The sequence below is a fragment of the Canis lupus genome, chromosome 28 (genome assembly GCF_003254725.2).
Source record: "Canis lupus dingo isolate Sandy chromosome 28, ASM325472v2, whole genome shotgun sequence".
Taxonomy (NCBI): Eukaryota; Metazoa; Chordata; class Mammalia; order Carnivora; family Canidae; genus Canis; species Canis lupus.
In genome coordinates this window covers 10,758,696-10,767,993 of record NC_064270.1, presented here as the reverse complement: position 1 = coordinate 10,767,993, position 9,298 = coordinate 10,758,696, and the positions used below count along the sequence as shown (strand labels likewise).

The window sequence follows — 9,298 nt, the reverse complement described above, 5'->3', positions numbered from 1 at the left end:
CGTGGAGCCTGTTTCTCCCTCTGCCTCTGTGTGTGTGTGTGTGTGTCTCTCATGAATGAATAAATAAAATTATTTACAAAAAAGAATCCATATCACTTGACCTAAGATTCCACTCCTGGGAATACGTCTTAGGACACGAAAATAAATGTCAGTCACACACGAAGAGTGGTGAAACGCCAAGGGAATTATAAGATAATTTATGGAACAGAACAGCAACTTGATGGAAACTTCTGTAATCATGATCGGTTTTCAAAGTGCACCCAATAACACGAACACTATTTATGGTGTAATAAGTGGAAACGCATGAAACACTGTACGTGTGGTTGTTTGTATAATACACTTTTGCTAGAGAAAGGCTGGAAAGGAAAACAAAATTTTTAATGTGAACAAGTTGTAGTCCTGTGATTATAGGGATTTTTTTTTTCCCCACCGTCCTGTATTTATTTCTATTTGACTTTTTTTTTTTTTAATGAACAAAATCAACTGTTTAGCCATGCGGTGGTGCGTCCTTCTCTCCCTGGGTCACTGGGGACTCGAGGACTAAGCAGACGGGAGGTCGCAGACACCGCACCCGCTAGGCCCCGGTCCTCCCTGCGAAGTCCCCTGCACCCCCCGCCCCCCCCCCGCGGCGAGGCCGGACCGCCCGCGGAGCCCTCCCCTCCCCTCCCCTCCCCTCCAGGCCCGGGTGACTGCGGGCGCGCGGGGGAGGAGCGGGGCGGGCCCAGCGTTGCGGACACGTGGGGAGCGAGGACGCGCCGGAGGGGGAGGGGCGGGGCGTGGGGGTGGGTGTGGCCGCGAGTGGGAGAAACCAACGCAGAGCACCTCAGAGTCCGCGTTCTCTCGTGCTCTCAGCCCGGCGGAGGAAGTACGCAGCCGTCCCCGCTCCCGGGCCCGTCCTGGGGAGGGACGGAGGGCAAATGCCCGAAGGCTCCCGCCGCGGCCCTGCCCCGCCCACGCCGCCGCGCCCCGCCCCCAGCCGTACCCCGCCCCCCCGGCCCGGCGCGGTGGTAGGGCCCGGCCGCGACGTCACCCATTGTTTACAAATCAACCCGAGCCGGTAGGATTCCGGCTCCCGCTGCTGCAGGCGCGCGGCGCGAGTGCCTGGCGGGCTCCGGCTTCCGCGTCCGCCCCGGCCCGGCCCGGCCCGGCCCGGCCCCGGCCCCGGCCTCGCCCCCGCGTCGGCCCCCGCCCCCGCGCCCCGCGCCCCGCGGCCCTCCGAGCCCCGCCGGCCGCCGAGCCGCCAGCGCCGGCCGCACAGCGCCGGGTGCCCGGGCGGGGGGCCATGCCGTGCCGGAGGGAGGAGGAAGAGGAAGCCGGCGAGGAAGCGGAGGGGGAGGCGGAGGAGGAGGAGGAGGACAGCTTCCTCCTGCTGGAGCAGTCGGTGACGCTGGGCGGCTCGGGCGAGGTGGACCTGCTGGTGGCCCAGATCGGCGAGACGCTGCAGCTGGACGCGGCGCAGGACAGCCCGGCCTCCCCGTGCGCGCCCCCGGGGCCGCCGCCGCAGCCCCCGCGGCCCCCGGCGGCCGTGCGGGCGGACAAGGCCCGGCCCCCCGCGCTGCCGCTGCTTCTGCCGCCCGCGCCGGCCGAGGCGGTGGGCCCGGCGCCCCCGGGGGCCCTGCGCTGCGCCCTCGGGGACCGCGGCCGCGTGCGGGGTCGGGCTGCGCCCTACTTCGTGGCCGAGCTCGCCGCGGGCCCCAGCGCGCTGCCCGGGCCGTGCCGGCGAGGGTGGCTGCGGGGCGCCGTTGCCTCCCGCCGTCTGCAGCAGCGACGATGGCCCCCAGCCGGGACGCGCGCCCGCGACGACGACCCGCACCGGCTCCTGCAGCAGCTGGTGCTCTCGGGGAACCTCATCAAGGAGGCGGTGCGGAGGCTCCAGCGAGCCGTCGCCGCGGTGGCAGCCACGGGCCCCGCGAGCGCCTCTGGGCCCGGCGGCCGCAGCGCACCGGACCCTGTCGCCCTGCAGCCCTCCGGCGCCTTGCACTGACCCGGGGCGCCCGGAGGAGGAAGGGGACGCCGCTGCGCAGACCCGACAGCGCCCCGCCCTCGCCAGCCCGGAGCTGAAGCCGCCGCCGCCGCCGCCGCCGCCGCCGCCGCCGCCGCCACCCTGGGAGCGACCGCCCAGGCTGCGGGGAGACGCGTGGGGAGACCTCGAGGCCAGAAGTTCCCGGCCCCGGCGAGGCTGTCGGGGAACACGAGCGTGGAAAAGTGCACCGGCCAGGGCGCAGACGTGCCGTGTGAGCGTGTCCGCCTGCACCTCGGGGCCAAGGACCAGGGATAAACCGGGAGAACTGTGGCAGCTACTTGCATCGACTTGTACCTGACCTAGCCCTTGGGGGTGTCGTGTGCTTGGATTGTTTAAAGACAGGGCTCCAAGGGGCGGGTATCGCCAGGGTTTTACAACAATACTTGAAAACTAATGATACGCATACATTTTATTTTCCGGTGGAAGAGCTCAGTGGAAGTGGTGCTAACAATTGCTGTGCAAAGAAATTCCGGAGGAAAGAAAGAAGAATGTAAAAGCTTGCTGGTGGGTGGGTTGCCTCACCCCCTCCTTCCCCTCTAATTGGCGTTTGGTGGCGGTGGGAGATGTGAGCTCCGGTTAGGGGATTAGAGGGAGATGGACAATTTTGAAGGTGGGTAGAGTTGGAGTTGAATGTGGACTTTTAACTGACTTGACCTTGCCACCTGTGGTTCAAGGTCACAGTATGCCCTGTGCAAAAGGCTGCGGGGTTCCTGGGAGAGCTGAAGTCACCCCCATGTCTTTTCTTTCTCTTGCTCCAAGAGCCCTGTCTGCTTTGCTACCTCTTGGAGTCTACCGAGGACACAAAGAGGCAGAGAGGGACTGGGGAGAGTTATTTGTTTTTTGTTTTCCTCTTTCCAGAACTACTCCTCTCATAGGGCACTCTTGTTGGCCATGCCATGAGCTTTCTCAGAAACAGTCCTAGACTGTCTCCCCTGTCTTCCCAGCCCTACTTTCTTATCCCACCCTTTCTGGTGTCTGCATGGGATAGATGAGACCCTGGACATTTTTCTGCTGTTTTGGCTGTCTGTGGAGCCGCAGGCCTGAGACTTCATGGGTCCTCATCCCTCACAGTTTCCTCCTGTCACCAGCTCTTCTTCTGAGTGACTGAAATCTTGTTTAAAATGTGACTCTCCGAGAGGAGAACCCACTGGCTTTACCCTTGTGAAACTTGATGGCACTTTAAGTAAAAGTGCCACTCCCAAACTAAAGGTAGCTAAACCAATTTTAAAAAAACAGATTCAATGGCTTGTTCATCCTCCAGATGTAGCTATTGACGTACACTTCGCACCGGAGTGTCAGAAATTGTGGTGGTCCTGATTTATAGGATTTCTTAATTAAGATGTATGCTGAATAAATTTGGTTTTTGTTTTGGAGCATGGTTTGGCTTTTTGGTGGAAGGTGGGGGAAAGAAAAACACCTAAGTGATATCTTAATAAACGTATAGTGTCCTCAGGGGTACCTGGGCAAATGATTGCAGCCAGCTTTGCTGGGCATAGAACATTGGTCGGGCTGCTGTGCTTCATTGTTTCTGGGTTGATGTCCCTCGAGATCAGCAAATTAAGTCCAGGTTTTTGAAACCTGCTAGATGGGCTTCCATTCCCTTTGTGAAATAGGAACATATTCCAGAAATGTTTTCTGGGTTGGAGGGCAGAGGCCAAGTGACTTGCTGTGTCTGGAGGGTTGGAGGGAGTTGATTTTCAGCTGGATTTTTGTGTGTGCAGAATGGGGAGGGCACAGCCAAAGCCATCTTGTTTCCTCTCTCACCTCGGACCCAGTTCTGAGCTACAGGTTAGGAAAGGAAAAACAGTTTTACAGCCATGCGTTTGGCTCCGTTAGAGCAGACAGGGTTATATGAACTGAAAGTTTCCTGTCCTCAGGCCCATCTTCTCTAGGCATGGGAGTTGATTGAGTCCCTTCCTACTGCCAGCCAGCGCTCTTGGGTCCTCCCGTGCGTAGCACCTCTTCCTCCCTGGCCTGTACACCACTTGCCCACGCTGGAGCTCAGTAACTCAGCTCTGCTCATCAGCTGTGTCCTAACTAGCGAGTCACTGCTCTGTGCTCTTTCCTTCTCGTTAATACAACAATACTACTTATAGGGTAGTTGGGAGGATTCAATGAAGATCTGGATGTCTGGGATAACATACATGTTCAAAAGATGATAGCGGCTAATTCTTAGCACCACCACTGTCCCTTCCATTAGGGGGCTCATGTCTGTACCAGATGTGCCCAGCTTGCCCTCGCTAACTTGAGCCACAGTGAGCACAAGTGGTCCCCAGCCCTTTTTTTACCCTACAAGTCCCTCTCTAACCCTTTCCAGAAGGCCACCTACATATAACCTAAACCAGTGTGTCCCTCTGTTTCATCATTCTGGGGTTAGTATTCACTGGGCACATGTGAGCCAAGTACTATTCTGGGTGCCAGGATTGAAGAAAACTATCATTATGTCATGGTTTTATGGGCTATGAGGTAGGCACTGTTTTCTCCATTTTATTTTATTTTATTTTATTTTATTTTTTATAATATTTTTTTTTAATTTTACTTATGACAGTCACACAGAGAGAGAGAGAGGCAGAGACACAGGCAGAGGGAAAAGCAGGCTCCATGCACCGGGAGCCCGACGTGGGAGTCGATCCCGGGTCTCCAGGATCGCGCCCTGAGCCAAAGGCAGGCGCCAAACCGCTGCGCCACCCAGGGATCCCTGTTTTCTCCATTTTATAGATGGGGACACTGAAGCCCAGGAAATTAAGTGGTTTGCTGGAAGTCACCTCCTTTTAAGTAGACTCGCTGGGATTTGGAACCCAGGCAGCCTGGTTCTGAGATCTCCTGTTTTTAAGATTTTATTTATTCATGAGACACAGGCAGAGGGAGAAGCAGGCTCCCTATGGGGAGCCTGTTGGGGGAACTAGATCCTGGGATTCGGAGACCATGCCTTGAACCAAAGGCAAATGTTCAACCACTGAGCCAACCATGTGTCCCATGTATAAGACTTTCTTGACCCCATTTTCTCCCATGTTGGATTATTACGTTTTCTTAGGAGCATCCACAGACCTTGACCCACCAAGTACCTTAACACAGTAGCATCACTAGTCTCAAAATTCTCTTGAATGCCAGCCACGGATGTGCAAGGCCCTGGGGATCTGGGATGGGGGCAGGGTTTGAGACATCCTGGAAGAATTCACAAGCAGATTTGGGGCCAAAGCCTTTATATAAGGTGGTAGGAATTGCATAAAAGAAGTACAGATACAAGTGGTATATGGCTTCTGCGCTTAGAACCTTAAGTTGTTAGATGAGGACATAGGGCCAAGGCGCAGTCTCACCCAGTGCACATATCCAGTGGGACTGCACTATGGCCAGAGCCGCATTCAGGGATGAAGTTAGAATGGTGTCTGCAGACAGGGAGAAAAGATCTGCAGCACCTGAGAAGCAAGGTAGAGGGAAAGAGAAGTGATCTTTGTTGAGGGCAGGCACTCCATTGGCACTTTTTTTTTTAATATTTTTTAATTTTTTATTTATGATAATCACACACACAGAGAGAGAGAGAGAGAGGCAGAGAGAGAAGCAGGCTCCATGCACCGGGAGCCCGACGTGGGATTCAATCCCGGATCTCCAGGATCGCGCCCTGGGCCAAAGGCAGGCGCTAAACCGCTGCGCCACTCAGGGATCCCTATTGGCACCTTTTTATATAAGATGTTGCTTTGCTCTTTATAATGGGGAGAGGTAGGAATCATTAGTGGTAGAGCAGGGTCTGAACTCAACAGCCCTTAAAGCTGATCTTGCCTCCCCCCTGGGCAAGTGTCTGTGTGTTGAGGCAATGGCCATTTCCAAGGGCCTGCAGCTTGGGATAGCCCATTTCTAGTACTTGGCCCAGGAATGACTGTGGCTGGGATATTCCCTGGCCCCATGGAGTGGTTGGGCACAGAACTGGGGGTGTGGAAGCTGGCCGAATTGAGGCACCTCTCATCTTCTGAAAGAGCTGGGGCCTAGGTTTCCCTGGTAACGTTCTGCAAGTCTTGAGCCCAGAAGGTCCAGAACAATAGGGAAGTGGCAAGCAGAAGCTGGTGGTTGGAGTGGGGGATGGGGCTTGATTAGGAGTTTGATGTGGGAAGTTAGAGGGACAGCAGCCTGGTGACTCATAAGTGACTAGAAGTTGGAGAGAGCAAGCAGGACTGAAGATAAGGATTCGGCTGTTAGGACTAAGAGGGGAAGCTCTATTAACACCAGCTAATGTATGTAGGCTTGCCACGTGCCAGGCTCTGTTCTAAGTACTTTAGGAAGACCGACTCATCACATCAATATGGGAGGAGAAAAGTAAGTAATAGGTATGGAGACAAAGTAAGAGTGGAGTCGAGGGAGGCTGACGGGTGGACAGCAAGGGATGGTGGGTATGTGAGTGTGTCTACACACGCACACGGCCGTACACAAACAGGTAATGCTGTGTCTGCATTATCTCTGTGTACATCCTCTGGTTAGGTCCAGGGTATATGGAATCAGAACTTGCTCAGTGACTTTCACTATCTTTTTCACACTCTGAAGTTACGCAATTTCCCTCATCGGCACTATTAAGATGTGTTTTGAACATCTGCATTGTGAGTTCTTCCCCTCCTTAACCCAGCTGAAGCAAAGTACTATTTATGGTACATCTGGAGAAAGGTGATTATGACTCCAGTCTGGGGATGATTTTTGGGAAAACCTAGGAAATCGGTTTTCTTTCCCATGTTAGTTTGTGGAATCTAATTTAGTAAAGGAGAAACAGGCAAAAGGCAGGCCAAAGGTAACATGATAACCAGCTGGTGATTTTTTTTTTAACCCACCCAAATCAATAAGTCAAACAAACTGCCTGAACAGCCTATCAGTTGGGGGTTGTGAATTTTGCCTCCTATGAGTCAGTTAATTGATAAGGGGGAGCAGTTCATAAACTCCTTGATATGAGACTTAGCTTCCATTCTATTGTGGCGTAAGTTGCAGAGAAGGATTCCTTCACACAAGAACGACAGGCATACCCAGCAATCCCAGGCACGCACACGGGTCTCAGCAGCCAACTGTCAGGCTCCTGGCCCACTGTGGTAGGACAGTTTGTGACAAAGTGGGACAGCCGGGATCCCTGGGTGGCGCAGCGGTTTGGCGCCTGCCTTTGGCCCAGGGCGCGATCCTGGAGACCCGGGATCGAATCCCACATCAGGCTCCCGGTGCATGGAGCCTGCTTCTCCCTCTGCCTGTGTCTCTGCCTCTCTCTCTCTCTCTCTCTCTCTCTCTCTCTATCATAAAAAAAAAAAAAAAAAAAAAAAATCAAAGTGGGACAGCCATCCCTATAACCTCCCTGACCCCTGCCGTTCAAACCTGGCCAGACTGGGCACCTGTGCCTTCCTGCCGCCTCAGGCAGCCTTATCCCTTAGAGCATCTTCCCCTTGGTTTCTCCCCCTGCATGTCCCCTGGTGACAGTCAGACATGCACAGATCTCTCCTGGTTGAGCAAACCCTTCCCTTGGCTCAGTTTTTCTTTTTTAGCTGCTGTCCTTCCCTTTCCATCTTCTTTGAACTTCTAGGAACCACAACTCCTCACCCCAAGCACCCCAGTCCTCCTACAAGTCTGTTGAAATTGCCCCGTTTGTTTGCTCTGCAAATATTTATGAAATGCCAATACCCAGGCAGCGTTACTAAATGCAGCTCTGTTTCAGGCAGTGGCCTCAGCATTTTTACTAGCATTAGCTCAGTGAATCCTCACAACTCTGTGAGACAGAGACTTGATTACCATCCGAAGTCACAAATGAGGAACTCAAGGTTAGGTTAGGTGAAGTCACCTACCTGCCCAAAGGCACAGGAAGGAGCTTTAAAGGAAAGCACCAAAATTGCCCCCCAGGCAGTATGTACTGCTCTAGAACAGATATTTTAGATGCAGCGGGGTACTATATGGAGGCCTATGGGTTTTGTTTTTTGTTTCTTTTCAAAATGTGTCTTTCTTGTCTTTTCCTCTCTCTTTCCACCAAGGCCCTTATCACCTGGTGCCTGGATGTTATAACAGCTGACCATAAATGTTCTCCCCAACTTCAGACCATCCCCCATGCCCAGTGGCCTGATAATCTGCCCAACACATTCTCCTCATCTTGTCCTCTGCCATCAAAGAATAGCTAATCTCTTTGGAAAAAGAAGACATTCATATATGAGCTCCTAAGATAACCCTATGATGAGTAAATAAAATGAAGAGTAAGAACAAAATGAACTCTGAGATCACTCCCTGCGAAGAAATTGCCTGCTTTTTCTCAGTACAAATTATGAACAAAAGTGGACAGGGTGGGCACACAGAACTTCAGCTGAGTGTTGAATCTGAATTAGAAGGGAATGGTTTTTCTGATGGAGGCATTAAGAGCTGTTGTCCAAGGCTGTTCTCAGCACAAACCCTCCCCTTTGTAATATTTCCTGCTCCTCTGGCTCTACCAGCCCCAATCCTGATTGGCTTTCAAGGTTTGGGAGGAAGGGGACTGCCACCCTTTTGAGACTAAATCTCTGAGTATAGACTGAGTATTCCCTTCTTCCATTCTTGCCTTAGCACTTACCTATACAACAAGGGTGTGTACTCAAGCGACTGGTCTTCAGAGGAAACAGGTTTATGCTTTTTAAGAAACAGACTGAATAAGTCTTTAAAAGGTAGGATTTTCCACAGAAAACAAAGTAGTGGCCTTCATGCAATAGCTTCCAGAAATGATGTTTTATTATTTGAGTGTTTACTATTTGCTTCCCTTACATTATCTAATTGAATACTCACATCATTTTTCAAGATAAGGCTCTTTTCTAACCCCCATTTTGCAGATGAGTTCATTGAGATCATTGAGATTAAGGACCCTGCCCCAAATCACACAGATGCCTGTGTGGAGGCAGTGGGGCTGCCTGCAAAGCCTGTGCTCTTATCTATCATGCCTTCTGGGAAACTGTTAAGGGTAGGTCACTTGTTCTCCGGTTCAGTTATGGATGGAAGACCAGGAGGACGTGCTGCATGGGAAAGGTTTTGTCCCTTTGCCTGTACCAGCCTGCACGGTGTTCCGGGGAGCGCACCACTCTGGGCTTCCATCGCTAAACGAGGCATAGCACTAGACCGCCTAAGGCTGAGCTCTCCCTGGGCTGACATTCTGTGATTACTGAGCATTGGTGGAAGAGGGGGGAGCTAATTGAGTGAGTTAGTAATTTGGTTGCCAGGGTAACTCTTTCCTGATTGGAAGGAAGGAATCACAGGGTTCAACACAGACTTTGCTGGATAGGAAAGTGGTGTCTGATCTTCGTTCCA

At 52.9% G+C, this 9,298-nt stretch overlaps 1 protein-coding gene across 1 annotated transcript; it reads left to right on the top strand.

Moving 5' to 3' along the window:
* The first annotated feature begins 1,194 nt into the window (after window positions 1-1,194).
* LOC112672133 (GSK-3-binding protein FRAT2-like) lies at window positions 1,195-3,396 on the top strand. The gene is given in 2 exon segments (XM_025466777.3): window positions 1,195-1,882; window positions 1,884-3,396. Coding segments are annotated over 2 exon segments (1,038 nt in total). The 5' UTR covers window positions 1,195-1,282; the 3' UTR covers window positions 2,322-3,396.
* The last annotated feature ends 5,902 nt before the right edge of the window (window positions 3,397-9,298 follow it).